The 25,199-nt window shown below is 42.1% G+C and overlaps 1 protein-coding gene and 1 long non-coding RNA gene across 2 annotated transcripts; one reads left to right on the forward strand and one right to left on the reverse strand.

Annotated features, from left to right (window-relative positions):
• pth1r (parathyroid hormone 1 receptor) lies at positions 1-25,196 on the forward strand. Its single transcript, XM_061294773.1, has 13 exons — positions 1-925; positions 12,197-12,302; positions 16,732-16,842; positions 17,162-17,286; positions 18,525-18,619; positions 20,156-20,342; positions 21,035-21,188; positions 21,422-21,482; positions 21,719-21,785; positions 21,930-22,024; positions 22,226-22,367; positions 23,458-23,499; positions 23,586-25,196. Exons 1-13 carry the CDS (start codon positions 857-859, stop codon positions 23,973-23,975), a joined length of 1,644 nt encoding a protein of 547 aa, XP_061150757.1. The 5' UTR covers positions 1-856; the 3' UTR covers positions 23,976-25,196.
• LOC133165271 (uncharacterized) lies at positions 2,557-8,526 on the reverse strand. Its single transcript, XR_009717554.1, has 3 exons — positions 8,342-8,526; positions 6,728-6,789; positions 2,557-3,250 (listed from the first exon to the last, which is right to left on the reverse strand). It is a non-coding gene; the product is annotated as an uncharacterized LOC133165271 (long non-coding RNA).
• Positions 25,197-25,199: the final 3 nt, after the last annotated feature.

Consider the following 25,199-nt stretch of genomic DNA (forward strand, 5'->3'; position numbering starts at 1 on the left):
TTGCAAGCGAGCGAGCCTGTCTTGACACATCTGGAGCGAGAAACTTACTTTTCTTTCGTGCGCGTTTCTCAACGTTCTTTATCTTTCTTTTTCTTCATGTTCAAGGGGGAGATAAGTTGAGATTTTTCTTTCGCAAGGATTGTCATCCATTCTGCCGCACGTGGAAGACGCGATGACGCCTCGCAAATTGATGCGTCAAAGTGGTAACTATTGAGAAGAAAGGTCTTGCTGTTTTTAGTCATGGGGAACCACGCCAGCAGCACCGGGGATGGTGACAACCTTGAGTGACACCCCCTCCCACGGCCGCCCCAACAACCTGGCCTGGGACTATTATTATTATTTGATTGTTAATTTGACTGCACGTTTCTTTTGGAAGACGTGGCTGGAATAAAGCGTCATGGCTCCAAGTCTGAGGGGGATTTTTTTTCTAAAAAAGACCTAAAAATACAGCGTTGGTTTTTCTCTTCGCCCTACAAAGACTTCATTTGAACTTCCCACCGCAGAAGGCAGAGCGACATAAATAGTGCTGACATGTGGATGTAATTTCACGAGAAAGGGAGGGAAGGGGTGTTTAAAAGACACACATGCAAAAAAAAAAAAGTGGTGGTGGGGGGGGGGATAAAGTGAGCACTGCTGAGCCTATAAACGTTCAGATGATAGGAAATTAAAAGACCTGCTGGATTACATGCGGGGCATAAGCAGCGACAGAGGCCAGATGGAATAAAAAATTTAAAAAAAACACCACACACTCCTCTTTGAAGAGTAGTTTTGAATCATTCAAATCCGAGCATCATCAGCATCATTTGGGAGAGGCCTGCAAGGACTCGGTGCAAGAAGTGACTGCAGCAGGTCAGTGATGGGCTCCACTGCGCTGCTCCACAGTCTGGATTTGCTTTTCCTCTCACTGCTCTGCACTTTCTGCCTGGTAAGAACTCTTTGGTTTTTCTTCCCTTTTTATATTATGCCATGCTTGGTAGGTTGATGTGACTTTGGTGTCACCTGCTAAAGCTGCTTTCACTTGACAAATCATCAGAAAAGCCTTTCAATAGTGCAGTTTACATAACTGTAAAAATCCAAATATGATACATAATTTTAAAATGGAAGCCACATCTGAGCTAACCACATTCCAGCAAACTAAGAAAAAAAATACAAACCCAATGAATTCTTCAGAAAACCGATAAACGTTCACTGTAAGTTCTTTATGAGGGAAGAGGGGAAATGTAGAAAACAATGCTTGGAAAAATCGTAAAATACCCCAAACTTAATTATCTGGTCTGGCATCTGGGATGGGGGGGGGGGGGGGGTGCAGTGCCCCTGCAGCCCCCAATTTAGCTCCGCCAGTGCATCAACCATATTACTACGGTTATTGACAACTTCGGTTTTCACTGAAAACACTGTTAGATCTTTTTTTTTTGATACGCTTTGCTTTCATTTCATTGTTCTGAAACGGTCCATATGGCAGATGGCCTGCCTGCCGCCACCGCCACGGCGCAGACTTGCTTCTGTGTGCCTTGGCCGAGCCTGCTGTGCATTCAGCGGGCAGTTTGCCTAGCTTCGGAAGATCAGCGCCTCTTCGCAGCGATGCGGGCCATCGGGGTCGACATCGCGCCCAACACAATTAAAGCCGGCGTCACTGATGCGTACCTGCGTTTAGCCCAGACTGTTTGCTCAGGCTTCCTCCGGGAGTTTTTTCTTTTTCCGAGCCGTGACCGACAAAAATAAGAGCAAAAAAAAAAAGGCGCACGGACACATCGAATGCCAAAGCAAAGAGTGGAAAGTCTGCGGCTGTGTTTGTAGAAAGAACACAAAGCTTCCCCAAAATTTTGATCTGCTGCCTCCCAAATATTCCAAGCCTTCATGTTGTTTTTCTCAATGTGCTGAAGACTTTGACATGTCACCAAATTCCCTGTTGTAAATGCCTAATGGATGTCGTCCTCCACTCTGAATTCTTTTGTCCGCATCTCAAACTTTGCTGAGGAGCAAAGAAAGCTCAGACTATAGTCATTTTTATGAAGAAGGAACCCAGGGGAAATGGTCAACACGTTTTTTCAGCAGGAACGCCGGTCTAAGCGCTGGTGAATTAAAAAAAAAAAAAAAACACTTCAGGCTAACAACTGTCCTCACTTACTTACTTATCCAATTAATTAAGCAAGCGGAAGCAGCGCTTTGGGGAAATTTCGGTCGGACCTCATGACCGGGACATTGAAACTTTTGTGTTGTGCTGCACACACCGCTTTAGTGGACGTGATTATTGTGCGATGTGACGCAGTGCTCAAGCATTTTTCTAATCGGAATCGAGCTCGACTTGTACTTGGATAAACATTAATACGCAAAGACATCGCGGCAGGGCAACAATTAAAATGTGCTCTGGCAGATGCTCAGGCGGGTAAAGCAACACGGAGGATGGTTTGTTTTGATCACATCAAATGTGTATAGAAATATTCAAATGTGAGAAAACTGAGAATTTCACAAAAACTATCACGGTGATGAAAGTCCATATATTAGGAGAAAAATCCATTGTGTGACTCATTTTTTTAATTATAAAAAAATTTCATGGGAATAAAACAAGAGGAACATTCAGTAATATATTTTTTAAGAAAAAGCTAAATGATCATCATCATTTTACGCCCAAAACAAATTATTCATATCAATTCCACTACAGAAATGTTTATCCTATTCATCGCTTGATCAATTTATTCAAACAATTGTTTGTAAAAGTGAGGTGATTTTAATTTCTTCCTTAACTTTCAGATTTTTTTTTTTCCTCGCATGCAAATTGGCCAGGTCGCCCACAGTGCACATAATCAAAGATTCAGTCCGCATTTACACGACGAGCGCCTCAAAGTGTTTCTCTGATGAATCGCTCTCCTGCCGTTGCCCCATTAGGACAGACCATTAGGTCCAAATTGGGCCTTTCTTTCCAATTTGGCTTTCATATCTTTCTGGCTTTCACTCCTGCCAATTCATTTGACGGATTTATTCTGTATTATCCACGCCAGAAGCATGTCAAGATTTATAGTCGTCGTTTGGAGTACATCACATACATTAGTAAAGCTTCCGGAACCACCAGCAGGGTTCTTTTCATCGTATATAAATATAAATGACGATATGTACAAAAAACGAACTTGAAAAAAATACCTGACACAGCTTGCCAGGTTGAACGAGAGTGGCCGGCTTTCATCAATCGTCAGTCAACTTGTTGACTTGAATTTTGGCAGGCTCAGCCAAGATGCCGTCTCGCAGAGGCGACCTGTAATTGACGGGAAAAAAGCCTTCAGATAAAAATGTCATTTTGCCAACCACATATTTGATCTTTGAGGATTCCTCTGGGAATGTTGCTGACGACGATACTGCTCTTATTGGTGTTTCTTGATGCTCGGCCGTCTCATTGCAAGCATTTTTCAGCTGCTTGTTGACTCATTTATACTGTGTGGAGTTTTGCTGCTGTGTTTGGCTCAGGAAAAGAGCTTGTTTTCTTGACTTACTGTGACCTCTCGCTGCTTCACCCGCCCCCCCTCAGCCTTTACATCTGAAGAAAGCCAGGGTGTGTGGAACTCTATGCCACTTGGAGACCTCCTCCTATAGATGTTCTTAGCAGTGATGACTCTGGTCTTTAATATGGTCCGCTGAGTATTTACATTATGATGCAGCATTGATTGCATTGAGTTGGTCATTTCACGCCCCTAAAATGTAATCTATTCATCCATCTTTCCATCTATCGATTAAAGATGAAGCCTGGCTCACTGTATAACAAAGGCCTGGCCCCTCAATTGTGCCAATTTTCTCTTGGCAAGAATATGAGGAATAAATTGTGCTGTAATTATTGATAATTGGGACATTTTGATGAAAGCATGTTACATACAGACTTGAAGTGGTAATGGTATTAATTTGTAAAAATGAAAATGATAATATTGGGTCTCAATAAAGTTAATTACGAAATAATGATAAAATAGTTTTGGCAAAATGAAGAGTAAATATGGGTGTTTTTTTTTTCTCCTTTCATTCAAAATACATTAAATGTGTGGATGAGGAACAGTCCTCGAATTTTTGCTTTGTTTGCTCTGACGTCCTTTCATCAATGGTGACAATGGCATCTGGGATCTTTTGTGTTAGTTCATTGATTTCCTCTATCTGTTCCACACACACGTCCTTAACATTGATCTGCTGAACCAAGTGGCCAGACGATTGGTCGTCTCTTCCGATATATTAGTCTGGGAAAAGTGTGATTGAGGAATTCCAAAATGTGATTAATAGTTTTGATGAAAAAAAAAGCCCATCAAATCAACATACCTGGTATTTCTTTTTTACATTCGAAATAAAGTTTGCAGACTTTTGTTTCCCTTAAAGGTTTTAAGATCTGTCATTCTGAATAGCATTGTTAGCACTTATGCTAATGCTTCAATATCACTTCCTGCTACTAGCTAACAGAAAACAAAAGGTTGACCTATCATAAAACAAGCAGTGTATAGGGTGCCTGGCATTATTACAAATGTGGGTGCAGTGACTGATTACTTTTCCCATATTTATATGAGGTAGTATGTCAATGTTGTGCTATGGACCTCCCGGGGGGCGGCGATATGCTTGGAATCCTAGAATAGCCTCCGTGGAGTCCACGTGAAAATCCTCGGGTACGCCTCGGCGATTGTCTGCATCTGCTGTGCCCCCGCTGTTTCTCCGATAATAAGAGTTTAAAACATACGGAATTCTTCAGGCACCTTTCACAAGCTTTACAATCACCACAATCATCAGTGACACAACATAAATTCTGATTGTAATCGGTCAATTTGCCCCCAAATGATTACAAGGTCCGGATGATTGCGTACCTCAAAGGTCACGGCAGGTCAACCCGACTTTAAAGCTCTTGACCTTAAAGACTTCTTTGGAGTTTGTAAACAATGCGGTGTCGTTTCGGGGGCAGGGCTTAGCTGGTTTAGTTTAAAATATAAGATTAGCTTTAGAGTGTTTACATAGGAAAGGATGCGATTTTCTTTTTTAATTTATAGAACAACTTGAGAGACGACTTTTGTGACTTTCGGGACAGAAGATGAGATTTGTACCAGACACCTCACAAAAATCGAAACTATTGTGCTGCTTTCGCGAGCTCCGATGGTTTATCGAGGCAGGATTAGTTTTATAATCAAAGGATTTCTGGACCTCTTTGGGTCCTTGTTGGAGAACCTGATGGGAAGCTGTGACCAAGCTTTTCTTTGCACATTCCGCACCACAAGGCCTTGATAGTCTTAGGATTTCACTGTAATCCGCAAAAATCTAAGACACCCTGCTCCGGATGCGGCAAAGCAGCCCCAAAAACCTAACCCAAGCCTCCTCTATGTGTCACATCAGGCACACTTTTTTTTTTTTCTTTGCTGGCTGTAACCAGCCATGTATTTTAATTATTGTTTAGTTTTGAAAACAAATGCTAAACACGTTTTTTGTAGCTTCTAGTAGTACTTGTTTACTTACTCGTAAATCAATCTCTTGTATAGAGTATCTAATCCTCTTAATGTACATGCGCTAATCCTCTACGTTTTACGTAATCAGGTCGGCATGGGAAACAAACGGCAAAAGAGACGAAACAAGACGAATTGATGTAGTATGTCATGTTTGTAACTGCACCTTGTTGGGCTTCTCAAGAAGTGTACGCTTGGTTTGCTCGAATTCCTGGAGGGCATCATGGGAATTATTGTACATGGTATGTGCGTCCCCCGTCCCCCCCGCCTTCCCCATCCTCCCACACGTACAACACTGCTTGGGGGCCAAAAGATGCCACATACATTACACCCAAATGAGTGCCACATTGAAGGTCAGTGCAAGATGTGGCACAACGGGAAGGTCTTGAAATAATAGCAATGATTGTAATTTTGCTCGTGGAGGCAGATTACTTTGGTCCATTATTTTATGGATGTGTTTATGCCCAAAAAAAAAAAAAACACTCCCCAAGTTGACAGTTGCCAAACAATTATCCAACACTGCAATTCTGAATTTTTCAGTGTCGCCGGTCAGCCACTTCAAAAATGTTTATTCAGTCAAGTTCCAAAATTATGGGCAAAGAAACTAAGACCAAGAAAATTATTCTGTAGGTCATAGTTGGGCCCAATTAAGAATAGCTCACTTACACACATTTTCTCAAATGAGCACCTTATTAAAGTTATAGTATGATTATCAGCTTGAAAGGTAGGCAGATATTTCACAAGCAATTACAGAGTTCAAATTGCCTCGCATAGGTTGCAATAAGTGAGCCGTAAATTAACGCGCAATACTCCGAGTTTCTGCATCTGTATGAGAAAGATGGAACCGGCCCCAATCCCCTCGGAAGGCACCTGATTGCGCTGTTGACACGGAGATCAAGTGCCAGTTTTGCAAATGAAATCAGAACAATGCTCCTCACAGCCCGGCTGTGATTCATCATCCATTCATAAAACCTTTTTCTGAAACAATTAACCTGGGAAAGCTTTTAGGTATCTTCAGGCTACCGTTTTTTCCAGTGCGTATTTTGGTAAAAGTCGCGTTGAAAAATGCATGAAAATTTCTTGCAGTCCATCTTGATAAATATTGTAGCGCCCTACATTCTCTGACCTCACTGTTTCGGCAACCAGGTCAAAGTAATTAGATGGACCTGTAGACTTGCTTCCATGATTTGCCGGAAGCAGGGCTACTTGCCTCAGGTTCATTCCCCCATCTTATTATCATGAGTCAGTATCTGCAGGTGAAGAGAATAGTTACTTACGCATCGCAACCTCCACTTCCTGTCGCGATGAGGCGGATCCTTCCGGCGTATCCTTAGTGAATCTGTAATGACAAATTGATTCGATGAAGCGTGATGGACCAGTGTGCGAGCTTTTCAGAGTATTTGTTGCAGGATGTATGGAAGCGCTGAGGACGAACTACAATATGAAATACTGGAATTATATTTCCTATAGCCTGTTGCGATCCAATCTGCGTGTTTTTGGAACATGTTGTGTATATGAATAAATGATGCATCTGGGAAATGTAATAAAACACGCAACTCTTTGCAAACACATAAAGCAAGAAAAATGTGCCGTACCGAATGGAACCGTACCAAATCCAGATGGTCCTGCAAATATAAAGCCTGCCAGGAAAAGTGTTCTAGAAACATTCTGTCCATTTATGGCAGCATCTAATTTTTGATTAATCCCCCGTCGGCCAATCTGTCATCAAGGATGCGATTTTGAAGGTAAATAGCCGCGTGAAGTCTGTCTTTCCTGGCCAGCTTGCACTTCGGCACATACAAGATATATATGTATATAAAAACACACATAAAATATTTACCCTGGTCGCTGTAAAGCGCCTCTATTATGGGAATACAGTCAGATGTTTGTTTTCTCGACTTGTTTTGGTCATTTGCCATTATTTGCACCATAGGCTAACATTGACTTCCTTGTTGTTGGCATGTATTCAACACGGGGTCTCAAAGGGGGGGGGCGGGGGGGGAGTGGACTTTCCTGGATGTTTTTTTTTTTACCTCTGCAAAATAAGGAGCAAAATTATAGCTGGGCCTAATCTTGTTTTGAATGGCCGGTGAGGTATCTTGGGACGGGGAAAGGGGGGGGGGGGGGGGGTGATACCCAACATGAATATGTTACTTTAGACGCATGGCATGGCTTGAAGCGTTTCATGGATGAAGTTCCGGGATATTATGAAGCATATGAGTCAGTGCCACTCCTCTTCAACGCTGCAATTTACATTTGACGATAAAAACCGCAAGCCGCAAAAAAGACTGGTTGTGCTTTGGAAACGCTCGCAGACCGCATTCTGACTTGAAGCGCCGTTTAGCTCCTAATTATACCCTCCCTCCCTCCATCCATCCGTCCATCCGCGCTCACAGATGGAAACAATGTGTGCGCACCAGGCCGCTGGAGCTGGAGTGCTTTGTCAAATTAAGAAGAAAGAAGGATGATTGGGATGTTATATAAGTGATTTAATATAGTATGGGTCAAGCCTTATGGTTATATAACAAACAGTCATGTTATTCTAATGGACCTGCTCACAGTGGAGCCACGCGCGAGGTCCCAGTCATAATGATGTACATTTAGTCGTGGTTGAGTGATTATGTTCGTACGTGTGGATTATAACGATCATCGGCTATAAATATCAGTCTTTTAAAAGCGTGCATTTAGATGTAACAAATAGTGTCGTCGTATCAGCGTTTATTGTGAATGATGCTAATCCTCCTAGCTAAAAATAAAACAATGTTTATAGAAGTGGCAAAAACATGTCACTGTCATTGTTTTGGATGCATTACAAATAATAGAATAGAATATAACATTAACTCAAATTATCTTTCCCCATTCAAATGAATTGAAACGACATTGATCCGTACCTCGGAAGGTAGACGGGCTGACGACTGGGCCACCATGCTGCCTGTGAGTTCAACCGAATCTATTTTTGACTCATGACGCAAGACTAGACTTATTTCATGCTGATTGATTGCAGAGTTTTCTTTCATTTTGATCCTTTGTTTCATGCTCGCTGATGAAAACGGCGGGTGGAAGGCGCCAGCATTTGCCTCTCATATTCACTCTGGGGAAGTTCAGGAAATGACTTTGGTCAACCGCAGGTTGCTCGAGGAGGACGTATACGTCTTGAAAATGCACAGCCGTCCCCCCCCGTCTGCGTCCTCACATTTCCCCCTCTTTTCTTACTTGAAGTCTTATGACTTGCATTAGGTTTATTTGCGAAAATAATTTCAGTGTTCCGTTACCAAACGATCCAACTGCAGCGCCTCCTGTCCGGGTTTGCGTGTCTAGTATACAGTAGTAAGCCTCACAGGTCTTAAATACACTTCTCCCAATATTGGTCTTATAGAGCGCTGCCGTTTAAGTCATCAAGCCACAGTTTGCGCACGCAGAGAAATAGAAACTTGCGGTTTGCTCAAGTGGAGTTTGTATTCTCGCGAGCGGCTGATGAAAAAACATGTATTTACACGGCGCCATTTTCATTTTGGCTCGCTGTGAAATGCACAGAAAGAATGCTGTGTTTTGAAATGAAATACAGTAAATAAGAATGTGGATGTTTCTCCCCCAACTCCCGCCCCCGTCAGCGACTGTGTTGACTCTGGCGGTTTGGTCGCCAGCCAGCCAAGGCGGAAGACTTAGCAGAAAATAATCAGAGGCCACGCTCATTACCCAGCATCCTCTTCTCCAAATGCTACATGATATTCCAAACAGGAGTTTCCCCATTGAGGGAATAAAAAAGGATTATCTTATTTTATCTTAAATTCGGAGTGCACAGCGTATGCCTATCAATATTCTCATTCTCAGACATTCGATCACAACTTAATGGACTGGACAGGCTAGGCTAGGCTAGGACACCACGCTTTCATTCCTCTGAGAAACGACTGACATGCCTCAGTAGGTGCTGCTATATTGGTTAGCAAATTGTAAGCTCAGCATTTAACTAGTTTAAATCTTTCTGAACTAGAGCAGTTATTGAACCGTGGAAATGCAATTACCGTATTTCCCGGAGTATAAGTCGCACCAGCCATAAAATGCATCATAAAAAAGAAAAAGACAGATAAAGCGCATCGGAGTGCAAGTCACATTTTGGGGGGAAATTTATTTGATAAAATCCAACACCAAGAACAGACATGTCATCTTAAAAAGCAATTTAAAATTAAAATAGAATTGGCAACAACAGGCTGAAGGTACGGTATGCTAATGTTACATAAACAAGGAACTGAGAACATATTAAGAGTTATTCAAATAACCATAGCATAAATAACATGCTAATAAGTTTATCGAACCATCCGCGTCACTCCAAATCATTAAATCCAACAAAATCTTCATCATCTGTGTCACTTTTGAACAACTCCACTAACCCTGGAAGTAGAAGATGCGGCGCTTCCTCTTCTACATGGCTTACGTCAGACTCATTGTCAGTTGTAGTTCCAATTATTCCACAGCCGTTTAGTGTGAAAATAACATGTGAAATTATATAAAGTGTTAATTCCACACATAAATCCCTCCTCATGTAATTTATAGTCTGGAAAGTACGGTACCTAATGGGGGGCCGCTACTGGGTTTCAGGAAACGTAATCAGAGCACTTCTGATACAAACTGTCGTATCATCGAAGACGTCGCCTCATTTCCCCGAGTTCCAAATGACACTCCCGCTGAGCGCGTTCATCGCAAATGTCAAGTGAGACGCGGGGAAATCCATACCGATGACAAATGCACACGCTTTCAGAATGTAAGAGTTCATTTGTTTCCATTCAAAATGGAACAAAGTAATCAATGCAGTGAGGAGCTGTCAAATGAGCGCACTTTGCCAAAGGTCCTCCGCTCGAGCACGCCAGGTGAAAATAAGAGAGCCCGTCCCGAGGGCTCTCCTGTGGAATATTCTATATTGACTCGCCTGAGGAGAGTCAACAGGTAGCATCTGTCCTTGTTCGCCTGAGGTCCAATGTTATTCCGCATGCGGTTATTTACAGTGGGAAGCCATGAGCGTCTCCATTCTGCCTAGGGCGTTCAGCTGCGGCAGCAAACTGGACATCTTTATTTCCAGGCTCAAAATAGCCAGGGTGGCGGTTCCGACTGACGCATTGTGGTTTTGGTGCACCGGGGGAGCCTACGGCAGGGCTCATAAAATTAGGTGGCGGCTTTACAATGCATCCACTTGCGTTGGAATGAATGCAGGCACAAATCTCAGGAAATAATCCACAGAAGACTTTTGCGGCTACACCAGTGAAAAGAACTTTAAAGCAATTCAAATAATTGCAAAGAGTGGCGGAATTGTGTTCCGACTCAAATGCAGATGAGGAAAAATCTTTTTTAATGCGATAATGCTATTATGCCTTATATAAACTGTAATTTCAACACACTTAGATTTTTTCTCCAAATCATTAAAAATTCATAGTTTGTAGATAATATGGTTGCGACCAATTTTAATATTAAACGTATCTATCATCCCAAATGAAACCTTTGGAGGGGGTCACCGAGGACACGTTTTAATTGATTGTGAAGTTTGGTGCGTGTTGTGTTTGTGTTTCTTGCCTCGCGGAATTCCAAAATCACCTGGAGGCCGAATGCAATTCCCATCATAATGTAAACGTGCACACTTCAGAAGCGGCAAACGGTGATATTGATTTTTTTTTTTTCGTTACAAACAATTCACAGCGGAATAGAAAATTGTGAGACCTCACTTGTCCTCGAGCTACAACATTTAAAGCTACATTTAGAGCTACAACATACAACATACAAAAAAAGATACTAGTTTAAAGGGACACTGTTGACAAAGGTAAGTTTATGATGTATTGCTGCTGCGTACGATTAGTTTGCTTAGTTAATTATTTGTGCCGCAACATCCCAGGCAGCGCTGAGCTCCACTGCGGAAAAACAATTCAGGTTAAATTCTCTGTGACAAATGAACATCTTGAGCAAGCAGTCGTCCTCTTACTTGAAGAACTATGCTAGCAAGAGCTTTTGATATGATTTTCTGGTGTGAAATATTCGATACCATTTTCACACTGCCTCGATGACTATCCCTCAATAAATAAGGATTTTTGTCGCCTGATATGTCAGCGTATCCACTGCTTTGATCCGATGTTTCCACGTCCTTCCTTCTTGTCACACCGCATTAGAATTGACGAGATGCTTTTATGTGTTCTTGGGCTAAAACGGATCCCGGGGGGGAGCAAAGGGGGTGAGTTTATGTACGGACCCGTTTGAGAAAACGTTTCCTCACGCTTGGCGCTGTTGCGTCAGACTAAAACTTGACGTGAAAATAAAATCGAGTTTCTGTCTCTTGTCGTCTGATGAAAGGTCGCAGCTGCTAAATTAAAAGCTAGGACTTTTATATATATATATATATATATATATATATATATATATATATATATATATATATATATATATAAAATCAATTTTTTTTATTATATTAGCTATAATATAAATAATGAAAAAAAAATGGAACTTCCCAAAAACAAATAGAGCTTTGATTCTCTGTTCTATGTATTTCTGCTCTGATAGTGTGTGTGAGTGTGTCTCATGAATTCAATCTGTGCCTAAATAATACAGAGGAGAGGTGGATAAGGATCTCCGATCCGACCCGATTTTTCTGAAGCTTTTGTTTGACTAGATTCAATCAAACTGCCTGCAAATGATGGCTGTCACAGCTCCAATTTTGCTTGTAAGTTCTTCAACATACCATGTTTTTTTTTTTTCCTCTCTCCCTGCAGGCCGTTGCAGATGATGTACTCACCAAAGAGGAGCAGATCGCACTGCTGTTCAAAGCCAAGCGCAAATGCGAAGGTCTTGTCAAGTCGAGGCAAGGCAAGCTTCCCGGTGAGTAGCAAAGCCAAGCTGGAATTTATTTAAGGCAAAGGCAGGTGGCGGCAATTTTTCATTCAAGCAGTCAAGCTTGAAAATAACCCCCTTTCTGAGAAGCAAAATGTATCAGACGGCTTGTAAATAATGCGCTGCCTGTTCTTTGCTTTGGCAACCACAGTAACAATAATTGCAATAATTGGTTTAATTCAATGCATCATGTTTTCCTCAAATTAATAAAAATTTTAAAAAAAGTCTGGATACACCAGAATTGGCTTGTTCCAGGGATGCACTGACAAATTCTCCAACCCAATCCAGTCGTGGCAAAATTACAAGGCTCATCAAAGAAGAAGAAGAAGAAGAACTATGATAATGTCATACAACGACTTGCTTCCCAGGTCAATCAAATCAACAAGAATATTTTGATGAGAACCAAGAAGGTCAGAAATAAATGACAAGTCGTCTAATATAATGAGTGGCTAACATTTTCTGAGACCACCTGCCGCAAAGACCATCCCAGCATCATCACGCGCTTTATTGCGGACGCTTTCCATTTCAGGCCGCTTATTACATTTGCAATCAATCCAACTTCGTTACTGTTGATTGTGTTTACGTGAGTGATTTCCTGTGGCTCTATTGACTCGGAAAATTTTATGTCAGACTCCCGCCAGGCCGATTGATATAGAGACGTGTTGTTTGGACAGGTTTGCTGGAGCTAAATGGTTCCATTGGTCCAACTGGGCTTTGCCATTTCAGGCGATTCGAAGTGAACTGAGGCTGAGAGGATTGCACGAGTGAAACGTAGGTGACATGTAAAAAGCAGCCACGTACACTGAGAAGGGGGAGGGGCCAAAAGCAGCAGTATAGCGATGACTATGGTGCTTCAAATCAATAGGGTTTTAATCAAAGATCTTCTGAATGTGCAATGTAAATGTCAATTTCTCGCTCCGCTGAGTAATTAAAACGCTAATAGCTTCATCTGCAGTTGATCTTTTCATCATGCGTAAATGCTGCAGAGATTGATGTGTTTTTATTTCGGGGGGGGGGGGTCTAGTGCTAGCTCTTTTTTTAGCCGTCAGTGATGTTCAAAAAAAAAAAGTTAACCTCTGTTTTGTGGACGTAGGGAGCACGGACCACAAAACGTGAGGGAGCATTGAATCTAATTTTGGTTGACAGCCACAAAGCTTGGTAACGAATTACGACAATGAGGCCCGATCTGCTTTTGTGTTCCCTTTGCTTTCCTTGCGGTGGAGCCAAGCGGGTGATTATTTGTATATTGATGAATGTCTAAGGAACGTCGAAATCCAAAAGAACCCCGACCTCATTGTGGTTTTCTGTCCACTTGATTGCTTGGAAGGATATTTGTGATTAGCGTAGCCAAACCGATATTTCTGTGCCCGCCTCGTGAATTGCGGTCGCGCCGATCGACGAGGCGTAAACCAAACGTTCTATTAAAAGTGTAAACTTCCAGGATATGGACACAAAAGCTTTTGTTTCTCCCGGTATGATATTTCCTAATGGTGGGTTTGAGCAATATCCAAGAATCTTGAGTGAGATTGTGAAACTATGACTGCAGGCGCCAAACGGTTTGGATTATGATAATAATAGGTTTGTCTCTCCAAGTGTATTTAAGAGCCACTGCAGCAAGCTCTTCTGACCACCAGCCCACTTAATCTGTTCTGACGGGTCAGTGTGACTGCGAGGCTTAGTGTCACACTACGGCGGCACATTTGGACTGTTACCTCATTTATTTTTTAAGTGTTATTTCACTGCACTGCCGATTTTGAGATTTTTGTATAGTTAATATCTATAGTTTGAGCTGTTGTCAGATGTAATTCCACTGTTGACCACTAGACGGTGCCATACTTCTATAGTGTTTGATAAAAGAAGAATAAAACAGCAAGTATTTTAGCACAGCCTAGTTCTGGTTGAAAATGATTGCTGTAATCCTGCTTTTTATACCGACAGAAAGTGATGGAAGGATGTGCAATTTAAAATGTACAACATTTGGCTTTTAAATGTATTTGCATTGCTGGAAATATGTTTAAAGACCTTAGAAAAAGGTTAACGACTGGGAACTGGATCAAATCTAGCCTCGAGAGTTTTTAAATAGAATATTTCTAGAATTAGCATTTCACTTATTATGGGGGTGGTCTGGAACGTGACCCCCCTCCTCGGTTCGATGTAAATGAGAAAATAAAAAACAATATAATTGTAAATATTGTGCAGCCTACTTTTAGTGGTCACATTTGAGTGGAACAATCCCCGAGTTACGCTCCATTAGGATCCTCGCATGCCGAGGTCGCTGTTCACTGACCTCCTTTGCTTGTTGAGACGTACAGTTAAAAGAGCCGTGATTAATATTTTACCTAATTAACAAAACGTATGTGCCACCTCATGCATTTGTCTTTATGTAGATGGGTAACCGCGTAGCCCGCTTTCCTATTTCTGCTTGATTAAAGGCTTTTCTCTTTAATGACCCCATTAAGGGTCTCTGCCATTGCGCTTCACAAAGTAGCATTAGCACAAGCCTCTTATTTTTGTTGAAAATTGCAAGCTTTTCCAAATATACTTGTCAATGAAATGATTGAATCAAATCAAAAGCATTCTGACACATCTATTTCACCAACGGCTTGTTGAAAGCCAATGAAAGCTTCTCGATGGTCCGTGTAAGTGTTTACCCTAAAGTGGTGGCAAGGCGTCGGACATGTTGGAGCGTTTTTAGAAAGTTCGACCAAAGTTATGCGGTGTGTTATTGCTTCGTGGTGTGACCTTGAAAGTGCGGAAAACACCCAGAGGATGACGGCGAGTGTGCAATTTCTTTGCCTGTTTTGGGGGATACAGTGGCTTATTTCTGTATTTATCTTCCCTGACCACCCGCCGAGGCGCTTTAGTTGTCTAGACAGCTGTTTTTTTTCTGTTTTTTTTCAGAAGATAGTCGAAAAGGCCCATGGGATCATCTCGCAGATTTGTGGATACGAACACTTCCAAGATTACATTGACTTTTAGATTTTATTTTTCTAAACGAGAGGTTCTCCACACTTTGTAAGAAAATACCATTCCAATGCTGGATATGCAAAACGTAGATTTAAATAAAGGACAGGAGAAGTGGTAATGTCACCTAGCTTTTTTTTCCACCACCTGCTGGAACTGCCAACAGTTAATGCACTTTTTCTTCCCATCCATCCGCTCTAAAATTTTTGAATTACAGCTGCACTAAAGCTCCATCAGACTGCCTTAATATCGTTCTGCATTTGGTAAGAGTAAAAAAAAACCCACTGCATTCTATCAACTTTCTTTCTAACTCTCTGCCTTCTTGTTATTTGTACTTAAAATACACCCAATTGCCAGACAAGCTTCTCATTGAGGGGAAACACACTGAGGTTGGCTTCGGGGGAAGCGGGGGAGTGCAGCGCCCAGGGATGTGGGATCGATGCCCCAGACCTCGCTTCGGGTAAAAATAAGCTGGAGCTTGTGGTCCATGCATAGAATAACATCATTGGGGAAAACGGAGAACAGACGTTTTGACATCTGCGGGATCGTAATTAAAATCGCGCCGCGGGTGTCGGGCCAATTTGCATCACTAATAACACACTTCCCTTTTAATCTTTTTTCGCGTTGTGATCATATATTATATAAAGTACATATACAATTTAGCCTTGTGTAGGTGGTCCTACAGTAAGAGCACAGGATGTGTGGTCAGGGGGAGTATGTTCTTTCAAGTTTAAATAAAAAAAAAAAGAACAATCTCGTCAATGCATGCCCCCTCCTCTCCTTTTGAGGACAGGAACTTAATGGATGGACTGCAGAGAAAGCATAGTTTTGGTTTTATCCCAAGCTAGTTATTAGTGGTCAAAGTCCGGCAGATGTTTTCAATAATGACACGATGTAAATGCCAAACCGCACGCCAGGAATTCGGGGTGGAGTGGACGGTGGGAAGGGGGGGATGTTGTTATCAGAGGCCTGTGGTCCACCAGTCTGCTGACAATCATCTTACGGGCCTCTGGCAGTGGGGCTGTTTTTTTTTTTTTTATCTTCAAATGGAGCCCCAATGTTCTTTGGACCATCTGTTATAAAATTCAAAGCATTGTTTGATGTATTATTATTAAGCTCGTATCTTTGACCTCATTACTGTTTTCTGGAGCCTGTGCCAGTTGACTTTGGTTGTGAGGTGGGCCAAACTGTTTACAATGAAGATCTGTCTGCTGGAACCTTTCAGCATGCTTAGAATGCCACGATTTGAAGTCTTAATTGCATCGCAATGGCTGGAAAATGGAAAACAATGTGTGCTCTCCCCTTGACCCACAAATGGCTGCTCATTTACATTCTGTGTAAAGTACAAAAATGTGCCCCACTTATTTCTAGTTTTCTTACCAATTCACACTGCTGCTTTTATGCAAAGCTGTATAAGACGTGTTGCTATTTTGCGCTACTTTTGTCTCCGTAGATGGTTACTGCTCACCCGAATGGGATGGCATTGTGTGTTGGCCCGAAGGGGCTTCGGGGAAGCTGGTGTCCACCTCATGTCCGGAGTATATCTACGACTTCAACCACAGAGGTGATTTCCTTTGCCTTAAGTATTATTTGCTGGTATCAGCAACCTCTATGAGTATCCGATACCTTAACTCATTCACTGCCAATCCAGTGATGTCTCTAACCATCAATGTTAGTGAATGAGTTGGTATTGGTACTCGCCAATCCCTCGTATCAACTGAAATAAAAATGTACCTGATTAAAAAAAGAGTCATTAATCATCGCTACCGCATTAGTCACCTTTGTGTTTTCTAATGTGTATTACTGTCATACAAAAAAATATTTCACACAACAATGTCAAAAATAAAAAATATATAATTAAGGCTTTTGTGCTTGCTGTGTAGGGCGAACGTACCGCCGCTGTGGCAACAATGGGACGTGGGAGATCTCCGCAGCCAATAACAAGACGTGGGCCAATTACAGCGAATGTGCAAAATTCCTCTATCATTACAACCAGAACCAAGAGAAGGTACCGCTCACACTGCATCCTTTGACATTTTCCCTGAGGTGGGCTTTTGGGAATTCCCTTCCTAGAATTAATTGAGTGCCCCATATAGTTTGCCATCTAATGCTATTCCAATATGTGAATAGAAATTCTTCCATTGACAAATAGCTTGAGATGCTACAGTGTGTGTGCCTGCATGTGTGTGTGCATGCATGCTCCTCAGATCCATCAGAGTGGCCGCTATTAACTTATTCACTGCCAACCCAGTTCATATCTTTGACTGTCAATGGGACTGAATGAGTTAACATGAGCATAGACATGGCTAACTAAAATGAGTAGACTGACGTGGCCAAAGTTTTATGCAGACGCTTGATTGCGTAACAGCCGCCCGGCAGGCAGCGGGGTGTCTGTCGGTGCGCAGTTGGGGTCCGTCGGCGTGCAGCCCCCAACGTCAGCGCTTTCTTTCATCCCAGCGATGTAGCGCCATGCGGACAACGGTGCGCATCGCTTAGATCAGCCACGGTTGATGGCTTTGACACAGTAGTGCTTTTATCCAAAAGCTTTTTTGCAGATTTTTTTTTTTTTTTTTTTGCTTCAACGCAACATCAAGAATGTCAGCAGGTGTGATCACACAAATACATTTGACCAAGCTTCAAAAGGAGGATATGATTGTGGGCTTTGAGAATGCGTAGCTTAATGAGATAGAGGGAGCGGGGACTGTCTCTTTTTTTTTTTCTTTCCTTGAAATTTACCATATAGGAAGAGATTACAGAGAAAGTGGTTTGATCAGAAGAAAACTTTCCATTTTCTCATGTCTGGCTGTAGTTTGACAGTACTTCCGATCTAATTGGGTCCTACATGAGAAAAAAAAAGTTGTATAAGCTTTTATAAAGTCGGCCAATTCGACTACATATTATATTATAAGGGATGCTGTGAAAATTGGCTAATTTTGTGTTTTATGGTAATTTTGGAGCGAGGCGACAACTAATTAATGTCAAGGAATGAATTCTTCTTTTTCAAAGCACTACTAAACACGGACATATTAGCTAAGGTGAAGCTTTCTCTGCTGTGCATAATTAAGCTCAATCACATCAGTCCCGTTTCAATACCTACGATATATGATCATCATCATCGTGGTGTGAGAATCCACCGTAAAGTTTAGCACGCTGGAACGTACATAGCAGATGTGACCCAATGAGACGTTTGGAATCTTTGCCATTTACTTTCTTGTGGTCTCATTAAGTGTTTGTTTTTTTCAACAGGATGTCTTCCATCGCTTGTACCTCATTTACACCGTGGGCTACTCCGTCTCGCTGGGGTCGCTCATCGTGGCTGTGGTCATCTTGGGATATTTCCGGTGGGTCGCTGTTGTCTGTCAGTGCGGTCTTCATCAGCCAGCCCGCATCCCCTGGAGACTTTTTTGAACACGGCACAGGGTTGAAGCAATTAGGAGGAGTGACAAAAAGAGGAAGTCACAATGATGAATGTTTTGTGCGGCGCGATTGACGGCTTGATGATAATATGTAGATCGGTGCGGCAAAATTAGCCAATCAGAAGGCGTGATCATCATCTCTGATAATAATAATAATTATAACAAATGTAGACATGTTCATTAATTAAGAGTCAGTGTGAGCATTTTTTTTTTCTGAAACATTTTGCTGACAAAGAATTCAAAGAGACATTTTTAATTAGCGTGGCTTCTTTCTCTTGCCTTTGTGGCTTGGCAATTAATTATTGTAACGTGGAATTCCAAATGAATAGATGAATGAAAAGATAAATTGCAATGAGTGTATTTAGGCTAAAACATTTGCCTCATTCCAGTTTTACAGTCAAATAAATGATGATGACGATGGCAAGGAGCTCTCATTCAGTCCCGCTGATGTTTTTCATGGCCGCTTTGGGGCAAGCTTTGGCAACAGGAAGTGTCAGGAATCGACACTGTTGACTAACGTTTCCACGCTAGCCGTCAGAAGGCTTCAGCGTCCCCCCCCCCTGGCACTCTGCAATATGTTTGGGGCCAAATGAGTTTAATGTTATCCCGAGGGTCCATCTGACATTCCGTCTCCGCCGTTCCAGAAGCACTCAAGACACGTCTCGCCTCAAACACGTCAGCTTGGAGACACCGGTGCTCCCCAAATGTTTTCTCGAGCAGGGACAGGCGATATTTCACGTTAATGGGTGGCTTTCCCACCGGGGAACTGTGGAATAGATGACTTGTCGCCCAATCAATAGGCTGCCTTGTCAAAGTTTTAGCTCATTAATCGGCCAAGGAATGCTGGATTGGGATTAGCGATATCGACAATCGGGTTTATGTCAGCGCACGGTTGTATAGAGGCACGACCTCGCCGGAGTTAATGATCAGGCAATGTGCTGGTGAGCAAATAAATTCACCCCGAGAACATATGCTTGGAATTGTGTTGTTGTTATTGGCCACAAATGCAACATCTGCTAGTTTGATTTAAGGAAAACTCCCAAGACATCACGATTTAATGAAACTCAGAAGCCTTATTAAAGCATGTTTTCAATTAGAAATAAAACTTGAGTAATATTTTATTACTATATTATTATTTATATTATATATATATTTATTTTAGGACTTTGATAGGGGTAAAACAAATCCTCAATGAATAAAAAAAATCATACATTTGATAATACTGGGTGTAAATGCTGACTCGTTCAAGTTCATAATACCTGTAAAAAAATAATAATAATAAATTAGAGATGAAAATATTATCTAAAAATTCTGCCCAGTTTCTTAGCATATTGTCCACCAAAGATTCAATACCAATTCAAATAAGATCATCAAGCGACCTCTCTGTCAGGAACGTCAGCTGATCTATAAGAATGATTACTGCCACCCCCAAACATCAACCACCATCTTGTCTGCTCTTAGACGTCTACACTGCACCAGGAACTACATCCACATGCACCTCTTCGTGTCCTACATGTTGAGAGCTGTGAGCATCTTCGTCAAGGACATCGTGCTCTACTCGGGATCCGCCTTGGAAGATGTGGAACGTGTCACAGTGGAAGAACTCAAGTCCATCACGGAGGCTCCTCCATCCAACAAAGCCCATTTTGTACGTGCAAAAAAAATATATTTATATATATTTATTCTTTTTTTATGATATATGTATAAGTTGAGACGCTTGACATCATCAACACGTACATCTAACATGTAGTGGTTTACAATCCTGCGTACACAACAATCCCCAATACAAACTTTCAACATCCACGCGACATAATCAATACGGCATCCCGGAACACGACGGCAGACAATAAAGAGCCGTCAGTAATCAGCCTGGAGTGGCCTCTAATAACGCAACAGCGTAACAACTGGAGGCGAAGCACAACTGGAGCAGAATCAATGGCTGACCAAATCAGCTCTCTCCTCCGCTCATTCTGTCGTTACAGCCGCACTTCATGTTAAGTGCATCATTCTTTTCAAATCACGCCGAAGCAGACACAATGGCTTTTGTTATCGTATTCATTCCGCTGATTCTTAGGTGCATCGGTGCGCTCTCACAAAGACTGAGTTTTCTTACTCTAGCAAGTGGAAAGGTCAGATTGTGGATTATCTTGTCCTCTATTACAAAGCTTCAGATAACACCCTCACAAAACACCTTCCCAGAGCTCAAGATCGTGTTATACATGACCTGATCTTATTACCTGGCTTTTTATGTCATGTGTAAGAAAAGGTCCTGTTTCAAGCAGGTACTTCCTTCTTAACGGAGGTGTGTATTATTTATACCGGTGCTGTGTGTGTGCACAGATTGGCTGCAAGGCGGCCGTGACGCTTTTCTTGTATTTCCTGGCGACCAACTACTTCTGGATCCTGGTGGAGGGTCTCTACCTGCACAGCCTCATCTTCATGACCTTCTTCTCAGACCGGAAATATCTTTGGGGCTTCACTCTGATTGGATGGGGTGAGTCGGTCACCATCGGATGGAATAACGTAGCGGCGGACAGACATTCTGGCCGCCTTCAAATGGGTCGTCACGGCGCCTGCATTGTACACACTGTGCGTATTGTCCACATCGGCACAGCGCATACAATGTGGATGCCGCGTCGGCCCGTCGTCGTCGCGGGTCAACAAATGAGCAAGCGTCTGCGTGGATGGCTTCTTATTTCTAAGCGTTTGAAATATTTGATTTTGCAGGTGTGCCAGCCATGTTTGTGAGCGTTTGGGCGACAGTGAGGGCCACGTTTGCGGATACAGAGTGAGTGCATACTGCTGGTTAAAGTATTTCGTCGATTTACGAGGGACCCGAGTGAAGTTGGATTGGATACGATACGGATTACTATTATTTATTTTTATGCATGATCATTTCTTCAGTTCTGCCAGCGAGTAAACTTTCGATTGAAATGATCCACTTAGAGATGTGTTTGGGCGTTTGCAGACATCACATTGTTTATCTAACACTTGTCCCCGTTTTTGGTGTTTATCTTGTCACAGATGCTGGGACTTAAGTGCGGGCAATTTGAAATGGATTTATCAAGTGCCTATACTTGCAGCTGTTGTGGTAAGCACGTGGTCTCTATTGGATATGCCCCCCTCCCACTGTGAAGAAAATGATGGCATTTCATTTACACTACCTGTATTACAGCTTCTGGGAAAATCAGACCTGTCATAACAGCCCTGTTGTTATGCATTTACCTTTTGGCAGGTCAATTTTGTCTTATTTTTAAACATCATCAGAGTCCTAGCAACCAAACTGCGCGAGACCAATGCAGGAAGGTGTGACACCAGGCAGCAGTACAGGTATGTGATGATTTGTGGATGTTTGATCTCAGTTGATGTCAAAAAAAAAAAAAAAAGGCAGACTCCATCTTGACAAGAAAGTAACATTTTCCATAGTCCATTATAGTCCATTTCCATTATTCGCGAAAAATGTCCCACAAATTCTACCAGGGTTTTTGGACTTTCATCAAATCAAATAATTCCTTTTTTCTACCATTGCAGGAAACTGCTGAAGTCCACGCTGGTTCTGATGCCGCTGTTTGGCGTGCACTACATCATATTCAACGCCATGCCCTACACGGAAGTGTCCGGCATCCCTTGGCAGATCCAGATGCACTACGAGATGCTCTTCAACTCCTTCCAGGTACAATGTTGCCCGCAAACTATTTTCACCTTGTTTATTTAGTGCAGGGGTGTCAAACTCTTTTTTTTTTTCACGGGCTGCATTGTAGTCATAGTTTCTTTCGGAGGGTCATTATGACTGTCAACACAAATAAATGTATGAGCACCTCATTATATACAGTATAAGCTACAAAACAAACCGACAAAAAATCGTTTTCAAATCAGACTAGTAAAAACTGGTCAATTTAAAAAAATATATATTTAAAAGTGAAGACAATTTGCAATTCTAGTAATGACACGAATTTGAAGCACAATTTGTCTTTGCGGGCCACATAAAATGATGTGGCGGCCCGTATCTGGCCCCCGGGCCTTGACTTTAACACCTGTGCTTTAGTGCATCTGACGGATAAACCATTATATGGCCAAATATTGTGCTGAACCTTTGATTATATTAATGCTTTTATTCGGGAGGTCTGACTTTGAACAGAAAATAGCATTGTCCGGTCAAAACAATGAACGCGAATTAAATGAGTTTTTTTGCTTGTTTTTCTTTTCACCCCCCAAAAAATTGCCTTTGCAGCGCTGTTATACAGCCACCAAGTATGACGCACTCAAAGCACTTACATTTGTTGACGAATCAGTTTTGAAGCTTCATTTGCGCGTCGGAACCACCGTAATAACATCATTCTGTTTCTTCTTGTGTCCAATCGCCGCTGGGTTTTTCCACCATTGCAAAGAAACGTTGCACATTATGACAGCTTCGCGTTCCCCTACCAACACACCTTGACGTGCATCAAGATTCAATCATAAAATGTGTGTACCAAAGTACATCCGGTTACATTTCAAAATAAAATATCCTTTGGCGTTGGCTCGCAAATAAACCGGAAGTACGTTAAATTTATGTCTGCGGCCCAGTCTAAAGTCAAACTTTTATGGCCCATCGTGCTTCACATGATTAGAAGTACAGTATCAATTCATACAATTTATGAGGTCATCATTACTTGAGTGTATTTAATGTTTTTGTGACATTTTCGTTTGATTTCTTTTTTTGAAAATGTGAATCACTGTACTAAACAGATGGCACACTCTCCTTTGCTTTCTTTTTGTCGCAGGGCTTTCTTGTGGCAATTATATACTGCTTTTGCAACGGGGAGGTAAGTAGTCCAATCAAACGTGAGAATACCAAAATGTCCCGGCAAAGTCACGGGATGCCTCTAAATGTACCGCGTTGTGTTCAAAGGTGCAAGCGGAGATCAAGAAGTCGTGGAGCCGTCGGACCCTGGCGCTGGACTTTAAGCGGAAGGCGCGCAGCGGCAGCAACACGTATAGCTACGGCCCGATGGTGTCGCACACCAGCGTCACCAATGTGACCGCCCGGGCGCCACACGCCCTCCACCTCACCACCCGGCTGGGCCCGGCGCCGCTCAACGGGCACCGCAACCTGCCTGGCTACATCAAGAACGGCTCCGTGTCCGAGTGCTCGGCACCGTCGTCGGGCCAGGAGATCCACGCCGAACCCGAGGAGGTCTGCGCCGCTTCGGGGCAAAGGCCGCCGGCGGGCCTGGAAGCCGAGGTGGAGAAGCCCTCACCTGTGCTGGTGGTGGAGGAGGAGCGGGAGACGGTCATGTGACGCTTCCGTAAAAATGGGGGAACCCAAAATGTTGTGGCCAAGACACTTTGAGCTGCCACAGTGAATGTGCAACAGTCTTAAAACGGGCTGTCTTTTTAAAATCAATTTCATTTCTTTGCATCCACTGCCATCATTTTATGATTTTTTTTTTTTTACATGTTGCCATTTTGTTGTTGCATAAAAAGGCTGGAGTTGCCAGAAAACAGCCTTAATCGATCTCACGACAGGCGTGGAGATATGTTTCTTGTTTCGAAAAAGTTCTCATTGTTGTTAAAGGGAAGGCACTCAGGTAATTCTTGTACGCTTATGATTTTTCAATTCTCTTTTTTTATTTTTTATGGAAAGGCAGTGAAGCATTTAGCAACAATCTTCTGCACAGTCCGAGCTATTTGACGCAGTCGAAATGAATGTTTCCAGCGTTGCTCGACAATTTGTATTCGGCTACACTGAGGAATCTCCGAGCACGTTAAATGTGTCGCCAAGACATTTCTCCAAAGCTGATCCAGTGCTAGATACTGTATGCTGCTTTGATGATGTACATACAAGTCACAATGTTTACAAATGCCGATCAAATTGTTGAGCTCATGTTGTTGTAAAGTAGAGTTTTTGGTGTGGATGTATATTTCTGTTGTTTTTGTGATATTTGACGTACGTGCAGTAAACACTCCAAACTCAAACAGCAACATTTTAAAATTCTACATTCCATAAACCAAGGTGATTTTTCGGTATTTTTTCTTTTACATTGAGCAGCATGTTGCACTAACAGTTAGCAAATCTGCCTCGGTTCTGGTTTGAACCCCAGCTTCGTTCCTTCCTTCCTTCCTTCCTTCCAATCTTTTAATTTTTAAAACTAATTCACTCTTCTTCCGTTCCGTTTAGTGTGAGCTACTGTTTTTGATCAGATCCAATCTGCCTTTCACTTTATCAGAGGCAAAATCAACTGTCTAGACATCTATAATGAAAATGTCACAGCTATGGACCTTCGCTAATTCAAAATAAACATCTGGAAAATACGATGGTATTTGAGCACTTTATCGAGATGATTAAAATAGATATTAATACAGTCCTCTGTTCTGATTGTATCATGTCAAACGATGGTTTGGCAGCTAATTATAAAATGTCTGCTTGTTGTTGTCTTTTTGGATCCTGTTGCCGTGGAAATAAAAGGCCAAGTGTACATACATGCGTGTTTACAATGTGGCTTGTGAATAATACAATAAAAGT

The sequence above is a fragment of the Syngnathus typhle genome, linkage group LG13 (assembly GCF_033458585.1).
Source record: "Syngnathus typhle isolate RoL2023-S1 ecotype Sweden linkage group LG13, RoL_Styp_1.0, whole genome shotgun sequence".
In the NCBI taxonomy this organism is placed as follows: Eukaryota; Metazoa; Chordata; class Actinopteri; order Syngnathiformes; family Syngnathidae; genus Syngnathus; species Syngnathus typhle.

Bases quoted from the DNA above. Each gene is read 5' to 3' on its own strand.
- pth1r (XM_061294773.1), top strand. From the start codon at position 857: ATGGGCTCCACTGCGCTGCTCCACAGTCTGGATTTGCTTTTCCTCTCA. The intron at 21,786-21,929 runs GTAAGCACGTGG...ACCTTTTGGCAG, and splicing joins CTATACTTGCAGCTGTTGTG to GTCAATTTTGTCTTATTTTT. The intron at 22,025-22,225 runs GTATGTGATGAT...CTACCATTGCAG, and splicing joins GACACCAGGCAGCAGTACAG to GAAACTGCTGAAGTCCACGC.